The 13,013-nt window shown below is 36.4% G+C and overlaps 1 protein-coding gene across 1 annotated transcript in view; it reads left to right on the top strand.

Annotated features, from left to right (window-relative positions):
• Positions 1-13,013, top strand: part of VWF (von Willebrand factor) — a 212,002-nt gene that overhangs the window by 66,760 nt on the left and 132,229 nt on the right. The window contains exons 7-9 of the mRNA XM_074194426.1: positions 684-900; positions 10,694-10,816; positions 11,680-11,791. Coding sequence (XP_074050527.1) covers positions 684-900; positions 10,694-10,816; positions 11,680-11,791 — 452 coding nt within the window. The remainder of the gene's footprint in view (positions 1-683; positions 901-10,693; positions 10,817-11,679; positions 11,792-13,013) is intronic.

The following is a 13,013-nucleotide window of genomic DNA, read 5'->3' as shown; positions in this document are numbered from 1 at the left end:
TAGATTATATATTCATTCAGGTATTTTATCCCTCCTCCTAGATTATGACCTGCTGAGGCATGTTTTAAACTGAGTATTTCTCCTAGTGGAAAGTACATTGTTCTGCATACATCAGGAGCTTAATGTTTGTTGAACAAACATGTATTTAAATAATATCTTTATAGCTAATAATTAATTGTATGTTTAGTTAATTAGTAATGTGATAATCTTTGTTAACATTTAATAATGTGATAAAATTCATTAATATGCTACAGTTTGCCTATGACTGACATCTCTAGTAGCTCACAAACCTCAACAGTCCTGTAATTTAACCTTGGGTTCACGTTACAATAGATATCTATGAGGAAAGATCTACCTACTTGACTATATTCAATGGGATTTAGTTTAACCAAGATAATCCTAGGGGAAAAATCTACCAACTAAACCAAAAGGGGCTGTGAGGTGGGAGGGAAGGAGTTAATTTTGTCAACCTCTTTCATCTCTCAGACTGTCTCCTGTTTATCTGCTTTACAAAGGACAAAAGGCAGAAATTGGAGAGAGGTAGATTTTGGTTGAGTATTCAGAAAAAAAACATATTTAGGATTGTTCAAATGTGTAATGGACTATTTATTAGTTAATATTGAGTTGTACTTCTTGGAGACCAGGAGTCTGTGATTATTAATCCTATAATCTTCCTTTTCTAGAGTTTACAAGAAAGGTGCCAGATCTTGAAAAGCTCTTCAGTGTTTGCACAATGCCATCCCCTGGTGGATCCCGAGCCTTTTATTGCCCTTTGTGAAAAAGACTTATGCCACTGTTCCCAGGACCAGGGGTGTGCCTGCTCAATCTTCCTGGAATATGCCCGGAATTGTGCCCTTCAAGGAATGGTGTTGAATGGTTGGACTCAAGATAGTAAATGCTGTAAGTCAAGTGGGATATATTATGTGGTATGTTGGAAACCAACTCTCTGGGAAGGGGGTATATTCATAGGACACTTTTTAAAGGTTCATCTGCATTATTAATATCGTCTTCATCACCTTATTGTTACACAACAATAAGTCAAGTTCTGATTTATAGTTGTGCCAAATTTTTTAAAATAATATTTTATTTTTCCCAATTAAATGTAATTTTTTTAGCATTCATTTAAAAAATTTTTGAGTTCCAGATTCTTCCATTTTTCCCTCTCATCCTCTCAAATTGGTAAATGATTTGATATGGCTTGTACATGTGCAATCATGTAATGCATATTTCCTTTTTATTTATGTTATGAAAGAAAACACAGACCAAAAAAAACCCCATGAAAAAATAAATTTAAAAAATAGTATGTTTTAATCTGTATTCAGATTTTTATCAGTTCTTTCTCTGGAAGTAGATAGAATTTTTCATCATGAATCCTTTGAAATTATGTAGGATCTGTATCTAGGATCTGTATTGCTGAGAATAGCTAATTCCTTCACAGTTCATCATTGTACAATCATTGTTTATAATGTTCTGTTCTTCTCATTTCATTTTTCATCAGTTCATATATGTCTTTCCAGGTTTTTCTGAAATTATCCTGTGCCAAATACTGAGGTGATGCTTACCTGGATACATACCTTCTTTCCTGTGATCTTTCTTGCTGGTTGACAGAGGCCTTCCTATTATAGTAACTAGTCATCTATTCTAGTGAAATAGTTCTTTCTGAGTATTCTCTTGCTTGGCATTCTTTGAGTAGTCTATTCTCTTGCATTATATTAGTTGGTCAACAAATATAATTACATGCTTTTTATGTGCCAGTGATTGAGATAAAAAAAGGGCAAAAAATACAGATTCAGTTCTAAAGGAGGCACTCTGTCCCTTAAGCAATGAAAACAAATAAAATCTCAGATCAGTTTACAAAAGCTGCTAACTTCCTAACCAGAATTCCCAAAAGGTCCTTGCCAGGCTTCTGCTCCCATTTCCTGGTCATGGCTCTGCTATTTGTTAGAACAAGTCTCATTCCCAGAGGCATTGGCACCAATCACAGAACTCATAGAAATCGTGGGAGTGAAAAGTCACCCTTCCTCTCCCCTCCAAGTGCATGCAGCTTCCTCCTTTGAGATTGTTTCTCTTGTTATGGTCCATTTAGAACTTCTCTTGGCAATCCATCCTGGGGTTTTGCTGAAGTTCTTCACATTTAACCCATGTCTTTTGTTACAACTCCAGTCTGCTTCTGTTATCCTCAGTGAAGAGGAAGCTGGAGAGGCAGGCTTCTATTCTTTTATTTTTTAAGTTTTTGCAAGGCAAATGGGGTTAAGTGACTTCCCCAAGGCCACATAACTAGTTAATTATTAAGTGTCTGAGGTTGGATTTGAACTCAGGTACTCCTGACTCCAGGGCTGGTGCTCTATCCACTGCCACCTAGCTGCCCCCCAGGCTTCTTCTTTAGGAGGAATAGCCTCCATTCCTTTACTCTTTGTTCATAGATCCTATTTTTTGTTTTGATAATTTACTCATTGAATAACAAATCATCATAATTACCAAATGGTAAAATCATTTAACTTCCCTTTTGAACAAGGAGCTGTGAACATTATTATGCAGAGTAACTTGAAGCCAGAAGCAAGGTACCTTGTAGATATGATTTAGAGGGTCTTTGAAGACTTTGTATTCTGAGTTGGTCACGATCAATGCAGATAGACCTATAGTGCAGCACAATTAGTATGTAGACTGATAGAGACATCACATACAGGAGCATAATTATTTTTACAGTTCATTTTGCTCTTTGTGATTTAGGTCCTTTAAAAAAATAGCTCATTGACGAGAAAAAGGTGGCTATTAGCAGTTGGACTTGTCCTCTTTCCTGAAGTGGGAGGTATTTTTTGAAATTGGGAAGAAAGACTACATATTTTAAAGAGTGGGATTGGTGTGGAGTGGTATTTTAAGCAGTGTTATATGTCACATTTCCCAGCAAGAAGCACAAGGCAGCATTGTGTTTTGGAAACAGAAATCTTGAGTTCAAATCCTATTTCTGATATTAATAACTAGAAAAACATTGTCTTTAAAAAAAAGTATCTCTCATTAACTGTTCAGGGCCTCACCTTTCTCATCTAAAAGTGAGGGGATCAGGATAAATCACTTCTTTGCTACCTTCCAGTGCTTTAAATCTTGGTCATTCTCATTATTTGGGTATAGAGAGGAGGAAGGCAGAGTTTTCACCTGGGAGGAGTACACAGTTTAATGGTGGTAATAGGAAATAGATTTACAGAATATATACTTTGAAAATAGTTCCACAGGAAGATATAAGCATCAAGTGTTATGAATTTCAACTGTTCAGAATGAAAGTGGAGAGAAAAACAGAATGAAGAGAATGATTAGGATCATGTAGGATTTCTAATGAAAGAAGTTTTTGTGGAGAAGATGAGTTCTGGATGGAATTTTGAAAGTTGGAGAGTATGATATGTGCCTTATTTAGAAAGAACCCTGGTGGGGCAGCTAAGTGGCATAGTGGATAGAGCACCAGCCCTGGAATTAGGAGGACCTGAGTTTAAATTTGACTTCAAACACTTAATCACACACACACACACACACACACAAACACACACAAACACACAAACACACATAAAAGAAAGATCCCTGGGTGGTTGGATTTGGGTGCAGACCCCACAAGAATTTCTGGGTTTTTCTAAGATAGTCTTTTTCCAATCAGAGGGTTCTGGGTCAATTACAGTCCTAACATGATTTGACTCACAAGTAGATGAGTCTACACTAAATGGGGCTTATTCTTGTTAAAGAGAACAATGGCATAAAGGATGGAAAGAAGGTTTGCCTGAATAGAAGACATTAGGTCTATGCAAATGATATACTTAATGATTCCATGTAATCTCAATAAATACTTTATAAGTGGGTTTGGTGAGAGAATATAAACTAGAAATATTTAAGTAAAGATAGGTTTCCAGCCCTTACATAGTAGCTTCTAGGGAGACATTAATGAGTTTTTATGGAAAAGGAATGATGCAGAGGAAGTAGGAAATTATAAAAATATTAGTTGGCAATATTGAGTTATAGGAAATACTAGTTTGTGATAAAGGAGTTGCAACTAGGAGTTAGTCAGAGATTACTCAATCATGATATTTTATGTATTATGGGGGTTGTGGAGAAAAAGGAGTACAGAAAAGGAAGCAAATATCAGTAAGATTTATGGGTTAACTGGACAGAGAGCGGTCAGGGAGACCTAATGAAATGGACATATTACTTGTGAATTACTAGAAACCTGTTCCTTGAGAGTATTTCTCTATTAAAAACCTTTATATGCCAGTTAAGGATTTGACTTGAACATCAGGCTATTTTTTGGACCCTTTTCTCCAGGTTTTTTGTAGGAATATCAGAAACTTGTTCATAGTGCTTTCCAAAATGGCCCTTTGTTCCCTTTAAAGCAGTCAGGATAACAAGGCATCAATAAATAGATATAGGGTAGATTAATTTACCCATTAAAATCATAGAATGGGCCTCCTTCCCCTCCCCTGTCCTCTTCCCTCTCCCCTCCCCTCCCCTCATTCCTCTCTTCTCCCCTCTCCCTTTCCCTTCTTCCCTCCCTGCCCCCATCTTCCTTTCTTTTCATACCCATTTTGCTCCCTCTAGAGACTACATGGATGTGAATTCTTGTAGGTCAATGTGCAGCCTTTCTCTGGCTGATGTCTTTGGGTTTGTCAAACAATAGATTACTGTAGTTGTTTACTGCATTTTTCTTTTGAACCTATCCTAATCCACTGATTAATTACTCTATATCTTAATCAGTACAGGAAGTTTTGATGACTGTAGCTTTATAGTATAGTTTTAGATCTGGTAGAGCTAGGCCATCTTCCTTTACATTTTTTTTCATCAATTCTCTTGCTATTCTTGCCCTTTTGTTACTCCATATGAATTTTGTTACTATTCTTCCTAGCTCGGTAAATTACTTATTTGGTAATTTGATTGGTATGGCACTGAATAAGTAATTTAATTGGGTAGAATTGTCATTTTTATTATATTAGCTTGACCTAACCATGAGCATTTGACATTTTTCCAGTTATTTAGAACTGACTTTATTTGGGTGAGGAGAGCTTTATAATTGTGTTCATACAATTTCTGGGTTTGACTTGTGAGGTAGATTCCCAAATATTTAATGTTATCTACAGTTATTTTAAATGGAATTTCTCTTTTTCTCTCTTGTTCTTGGACTTTGTTGTTCAAATATAGAAATGCTGATGATTTATGTGGGTTTATTTTATATCCTGCTACTTTGCTGAATTTGTTAATTATTTCAAGGATTTTTATATAAATTTTTCAGATTCTCTGGGTATATCATCATATCATCTGCAAAGAGTGAAAGTTTTGCTTCCTCATTGTCTATTATGATTCCTTCAATTTCTTTTTTTACTCTTATTGCTACTGTTAGCAATATATAATACTATATTGCATAGTAATGGTAACAGTGAGTAACCTTGTTTCACCCCTGAATTTATTGGAAATGCTCCAAGTTTAATCCCATTAAATATAATATTTGTTGATTTTTAGATAGATACTATTTATTATTTTAAGGAAAACTCCATTTATTCCTTGACTTTCTAGTGTTTTTTAATAGGAAGAGATGTATTTTATCAAAGGCTTTTTCAGTATCTATTGAGATAATCATATGATTTCTGTTGGTTTTACTGTTGATATGTTTAATTATGTTGAGTGTTTTCCTAATGTTTAACCAACCTTGCCTGCCTGGCATAAATCCAACCTGATCATGGTGTATTATCCTGGTAATAACTTACTGTAGTCTCGTTGCTAAAATTTTATTTAAGATTTTTTCATTAATATTCATTAGGGAGATTGGTCTATAATTTTCTTTGCTTTGGTTCTTTCTGGTTTAGGTATTGGCATCATGTTGGTGTCATAAAAGGAGTTTGGTAGAACTTCTTCCTCTCTTATTTTTTAAAATAGTTCATGTAGAATAGGAATTAATTGTTCCTTAAGTGTTTGGTAGAATTCAGTTATAAATCCATCTGGACCTGGAGACTTTTTCTTAGGGAGTTTATTGATGGTTTCTTCAATTTTTTTTCTGAAATGGGGTTATTTAATTAATTTATGTCCTCTCCTGTTAATCTGGGCAGTTTATATTTTTGTAAATATTCATCCATTTCATTTAAGTTGTCCAATTTATTGACATATGGTTTGACAAAGTAACTTCTAATTATCTCTTTAATTTCCTCCTAATTGGTGGTTAGTTCATCCTTTAAATTTTTGATACTGGTTGTTTGGTTATCTTCTTTCTTTTTAAAAATCAGATTAACCAGAGATTTGTCCATTTTATTGGCTTTTTTCATACAACCAACTCTTAGATTTATTTATGAGATCAGTGATTTTTTGCTTTCTATTTTATTAATCTCTCCCTTGATTTTCAGGATTTCTAGTTTGGTATTTAATTGGGGATATTTAATTTGTTCCTTTTCTAGCTTTGTTGCTTACCCAATTCTAGCTTAGTTGCATACCCAATTCATTGATCTCCTCTTTCTCCATTTTATTCATATAGGATGCCTTGGCTGCATCCCATAAATTATGGTATAATGTCTCATAATTATTGATCATTTCTATTATTTGCTGTTTGATCCATTCATTATTTAAGATAAAGTTATTAATTTCCAATTAGTTTTTGGTTTATCTTTCTCTGACCCTTTATTACATGTAATTTATTGCATCATAATCTAAGAAGTATATATTTATTACTTCTGCCTTTCTGAATTTGATTTTAAGGTTTATGTACCCTAGTACAAGGTCAGTTTTGGTGAAGGTGCTATGTACTGCTGAGAAAAATGTATATTCTTTTCTGTCTCCATTAAGTTTTCTCCAGAGGTCTATAATATCTAAGTTTTCTAAGATTTCATTTACCTTCTTAACTTCCTTCTTGTTTATTTTGTTGTTATATTTATCTAGTTCTGAGAGAGGGAGGCTGAAGTCTCCCATTATTAAAGTTTTGCTACAAGGATTTCTCCTTGTAATTCACTCAACTTTTCCTCTAGGAATCTAGAAGCTATCCCACTAGGTGCATACATGTTTAGCAATGATATAGCTTCATTTCCAGTGGTGCCTTTTAAGAAGATGTAGTTTCCTTCCTTATCCCTTTTAAAGAGATTGATTTTTGCTTTTACTTTGAGATTAGAATCTCTATCCTAGATTTTTTTATTTCAGCTGAGGCATAATATATTTTGCTCCAACCTTTTACCCTATGTGGATATCTTTCTGCTTCAAATGTGTTTCTTGTAAACATGTTGTAGGATTCTGACTTTTAATCCATTTTGCTAATTGCTTCTGTTTTATGGGACAGTTCATCCTATTCACATTTTTTTTTTTTAGGTTTTTGCAAGGCAAATGGGGTTAAGTGGCTTGCCCAGCGCCACACAGTTAGGTAATTATTAAGTGTCTGAGACCGGATTTGAACCCAGGTACTCCTGACTCCAGGGCTGGTGCTTTATCCACTGCACCACCACCAAGCTGCCCCGTCATCCCATTCACATTTACAGTTAAGATGATTAATTCTGTATTTCCCTCTATGCTATCTTCCTCCATTTATATTTATCTCTTTCTTTTTTCTTTTATTCCTCCTCACCAAAATTTTACTACCTTTCCCCTTTCCTTTATTTTTTAAAATTTAAATTTCAGTTTATTTTCACTTATACCTTCCCTTCCCTTTTATCAGTCCCTTCTTCCCTTATCTTCCCCTTTCCCAGTCCCCCCCACCCCTTCCCTGTAGTTTAAGTTAGATTTTTAAACTCAAGTGGAAATGTAACTTATTTCCTCACTGGACTAAATCTATCGAATAGAATTTATACAGCATTCAGATACTCCTTTTTCTCTCTCTAAAATTATAAATCTTTGTTCCTCTTCCCTTGGTGTGCTAATGTTGTTTTCAAGATATCAGAGATTGTTTACTGGATTGTCTGGTAAGCAGCATTGACTCAAATTGCATCAAATTATAATTATAGGGGCCATTACTTGGCACAGTGGATAGAGTACTGGTCCTGGAGTCAGGAGTACCTGAGTTCAAATCCGGTCTCAGACACCTAGGTGTGTAACCTTGGGCAAGCCACTTAAGCCCATTGCCTTGCAAAAACCTAAAAAATATATAATTATAATCATTTTTAACTTATCCCCTTTTCAAGTATCTTTCAAGTACTTTCAATCCTCTTCACAACCCAAAATATCCTTCAAAGCCACATCATTTCTTGAACTATTTGTGCCCTCCCCCTGGCCCATTTTCTTTCCCACTTTACCTCCCCCCCCAGGGTACTTAACCCCTTGTGAAGTGAAGCATCCTTATCTAATTACTGAAAATATCCTGAAGATCTCTAAGTACTGGGAGGTTCTGGAATTCTCACTCAGAACTTTACAAATGATTGTAAAGTAATAGAGAAACTGTCTCAGGTCCTTGCAGTTTATGATGCCCTCATTAAACAAGGTATTTAACACTTTATGATTAAAGCCAGTCAGAGTGTAATGAGATACTTAAAGCTAAAGTTGATACTCCTGCTTTTTTCAGGGTTTTTTTTTTATCTCAAACATAGTGATGTGATCTTGGACCTCTTCAACTGAGGGACAAGATATAATTAAACCTACATCCCTTAGGTTCATTCTCTTCAATTATTTCTACCCTCTAATTATACTTAGAGAAGTAAAGTTCTAATGAGTTAAAATTGTTATAGCTTCCCTTTTAGGGACCAACATTTATTTAAAACAGTTTTGTTTTTTAAGTCCCCTTTTTCATTTACTTTTTTTATGTAACTGTTTAGTTGTGTATTTGGCAATTGAATTCTCTATTCTGTTCTGGTCTTTGTGTCAGGAAATTTTGGAAGTCCTGTATTTCATTGAACATCTATTTTTTTCCCCCTGACAATATATGCTAAATTTTGCAGGGTAGTACATTCGGGGTTGTAATCCCAGGTCCTTAGATCTCTGAAATATGCTATTCCAGTTCTTCTGATCCTCCGATCCTTCAATGTTGAGGTTGATAGATCCTGTGTTAGTCTGATTATGTTCCCTTTGTATTTGAATTGTTTTCTTTTTGCTGTTTGTAATATTATCTATTTTATTTGAGGGTTCTGGAATTTGGCTATTACAGCCCTTGAAGTTTTTATGCTGGGGTCTCTTTCTGGAGGGGTTCTGTGGATTCTTTCAATTGTTATATTGTTATCTTATTCTAGTAGATTAGGGTAGTTTTTCCTTATAATTTCCTGATGTTGTTTTCCAGGTTCTTCTGTTGGCCCAGGCTTTCTGGTAGTCCAATGATTCATAGATTGTCTTTTCTAGATCTGTTTTCCAGGTCATTAATTTTCCCTAGAAGGTACTTCACATTTTCTTCAATTTTTTCAGCCTTTTTATTTTGTTTGATGGAATCTTATAGTCTTGTAGATTCATTAGTTTCTAACTATTCAGTTCTAGTTTTTAGGATTTTATTCTCTTCAATTACCTTTTGTATTTCCTTTTTAAAGGTATTGAATTCTCTGGTCAACTTTTCACAATTCATTTTTCTTCCTCCTCTCTTCTTTGGTTTTTAAATTATTTTTTAAAGCTCTTCAATGAGCTTTTGCATTTGAGTCCAATTTATAGACTGTTTTGATACGTCTCCTGAGAGTGATGTTTCACAGCTTTCTTCTTCAGACATGGCATCACTGTCATCTTTATTTGTCTGTAAAGTAGTTTTCTACAGTGAGAGTTCTTTTAGCTTTTTTGTTCATCTTTGTTGTTGTAGTTCTGGGGTATATGGAGTATAAATCCAAGCTTTTATTTTGCTGGGGCCGGGATCTGATCCCTGGCTTGTTGTTGGCCAAGTTGTTGCCTATGCAGTCCAGGCCTTGCCTTTGCAGAGGTTCCCCCCCCCACCCCTTTATGTCCAGGTTCTGACTTAACAGAGGATTGTTTCTGACCCAGTCCTGTCTTCTACCCTGGTATTTCTGTTTTCAGACTTTGGGGTTGGGATCCTCCCTGCTGGCTTGCTATCCAGCTACTGGGACCTCTGTTATTATTAAGCTGTCGGGACCTGGATTGCATTGTGGCTAAAAGGCTCTTGCTGGCTTTCCCCATTCTCCTACCTCCTGGACTTTTCTTCCCCTTTTCTCCCAAAGAGACAGACTTTCACAGAAGATCCTCCATGATGTCTACAGTTGAAGACTTCTTTGAATCTTTTCTTTTTCTTGGTGGGATCTGTAGTGTGAGTGTCAGAGTAGAGGCTTCATGTATCTTTGGTAAGAAAAGGCTCCAGAAACTCGTTAGCTTTGGCCCACCATCTTGACTGACCCTGGAAGATTCCTCACCTCATTTTAAAGGCCACTCCCTAAGGCTCACTCAAATGTGTGAACTTGGTGATAGAATTCAGACTGGTAACACCTTAGTGATTCTCACTGCTGCTGCCTGGTCAAAGATTATATTAGTGAGAATATGGGGATTAGGGAAAATTTGCATCTTCTGTAGGGGAAAAATGGTTGGGAAGGGACTTCTCTGGTTCTTGTGGACACATCCAAGGTCAGACAGACACAGAAGCACATCTCAACAGAGATGGAAAAATTGAACTGAACCAAGACAAAATGATTATTGGGGAAATGTTGAGCCTTGAGTTATACTGGAGTCCCACAAGTAATTGAATTGGGAAAAGTCTGGGACCAGTGAGGCTGATAGGAAAGGCTTTGCATATGATATTGTACTGGAGACAAAGGATGCTGATTTAATATTTTATTTTAAGGGCCAACATGTCCCATTGGCATGGAGTATAAGGAATGTATATCACCTTGTGCCAGAACCTGCCAGAGTCTACACATCAATGAAGTATGTCAGAACCAATGCATTGATGGCTGCAGCTGTCCTGGTAATAAATTTATCACTTTATTTACTTATCAGATTCCTTGGCAGAGGTTTTGATTCTGGGGGATGAGATGAATGGACTTTTATTTTTTATTTAAATACAGTGTGATTAGGATAGCAATGATGTTTTCTATTAAATTTTGCTGTTGGTATGGATGAAAGTACTTCTAAGGACAGAAAAGGGGAAATGGTACAGGCTCCATGCTAACTTTGGGTAGGGGAGCATGTACTTGTGTCTTACTCTTTTGTCTTTTCTAATAGGTAATGAAACTTGTGGCTGGCATTTGAGGGAAGATTCTTCCAAATAATTCTCAAACTAGTCATTTTGACCGGGTTGAAAAATAGCTTTGACCCAGATATAAGGACAGTCGGCAATAAGAAAGCATTTTGTTAGTTTTGGGGAAAAGTGTCATTTTAAGTTACTGTGGTGTGTATGGTCCAGCAATTTTGGTCTTAGGACCTTTAGCTTTGTCCTTGCCTCTTTGGTGTAATCTTGAGCAAGACTCCTTTCCTCTTTTCGTTTCAAGGGATAACTGTCTTTGTTCCCTCTGTAGATTCAGATGATGATGTAAGCATGAACAAGACCACTTATGTTTTGTGAACTTTTCTTAGAAAGACCATATAAAAACATTGGCTCTGAAGCTGAGAACTGAACTCTACTTCTTAATACCTCTGTTGCCTTAGAAAATTGATATGACTTACCTGAAGACTTAATTTCCCCATTTATAAAATGGTCAGGTTGGATTAGATGGTATCTGAAGCCCCTAACAGAACTAATTTCTAAGGTTCTAAAGATTATTACAGATGGCATGATGTACCATGTAATTATCTAAGCAGTAAGACTTTGATGTTTTGTTCTTGAACCAGAGGGGAAGCTGCTTGACAATGGCCTTTGTGTGGAAAGCTTGCAATGTACTTGCGTACATTCTGGGAAACACTATCCGCCTGGCTCTTCCATCTCCCAGGACTGCAACACATGGTAAGCTGAGCAGAACGGGATCTGTGAAGTTAGATGTGGAGCTTTTTAGAAGGTGGAAGCTACATGAGGACAGGAGAGGTGCTATGGCACTTGGGAGATGAAAAAGGAAAGAGGAGGGGACAGGATGGGGAAAAAGGAAAGCTAGTGATGGGTGTTGGCTTCAGAGAGCTTGGCTTTAGATGGTGCGCAAATGTATTTAAAGAATTGGAAAGGGGACAAATATGGAGGCAGGAGTGATCTGGTGACCAGTCTAAGGCTAAATTGGAATAAATTCATCTGTTCTGAGAATGTGGGAAGGAAGCTGATATGCAAACAGAAAACTTGACTTCTCATCACCCCCCCCCCCCCAACACACACAAACTACAACAAAGCAAAAACTTGGTCAATCGAGTTATGTCAGTATCTTAACTGAATGGTTCTTTTCCTGACCAGCCTCATGCAAGGCAATAGGAAACAACAGAATCCAGTGGAGTAAAAACCCTCAAAGCGTCTCTAGTTAGCCACATCCTGCTAACATCCCATTTCACATCAATTATTCCTTCTGCTCTTGAAACCCAGCATAGGGGTTTTTCACTGACTTTCACTTCTGGGTAACCCTCAGCAGATGAACATTAGCATTTGTGTTGTGATATCCATCTCTCAATGCCTTCTTCCTCTTGTCTCTTTAAGAAAGGCTTCTCCCATTACTGTCTCATGTGAAAATTTTAGGGATAAGAATCCTGGAATCCTAATGATTTCAGAATCATCAGAGATCAGAGAGCCCAAACTTCTTTTGCCGAGGGTCCTCTGGCACTTAACTATATTTCTGAGACCTTCAGTCCTATAGTTTCTTTCTTGTATTGTTCCTGTAGCCAAGGTTTCCCCCTTCAGGATTAGTCTTAAGGTGAAGTTAAACTATTAAGGCTTTAAATTATATTGACTCCTCAAGCTTTGATAGTTTCAAAGCCTGTATTTCAAAGATTCCTTTGATTTTCTAAAGCCCTCCACCCTGTTCCTTTCTCCTAATGTTTCATCTGGTGCCTGCTCCTCACCAAATCAATTTTTGTCAGTTGGTCAACAAGCATTTATTTTAAGAGCTTGCCAGACAGATACTGAGATAGTTGCTTGGAAAAAGACAGCAATGAATCCATCCCTGCCTTTAAGGATCCTACACTATTGGGGAAACAACATGAATCAATATCTATAAACCTAAATAGCAACACAAAATATGTACAAGGTAATT

Source organism: Macrotis lagotis, chromosome 7, assembly GCF_037893015.1.
Source record: "Macrotis lagotis isolate mMagLag1 chromosome 7, bilby.v1.9.chrom.fasta, whole genome shotgun sequence".
NCBI lineage: Eukaryota > Metazoa > Chordata > Mammalia > Peramelemorphia > Peramelidae > Macrotis > Macrotis lagotis.
The sequence above is the reverse complement of the archived record's forward strand: the minus strand, read 5'-3'. Positions and strand labels throughout refer to the sequence as shown.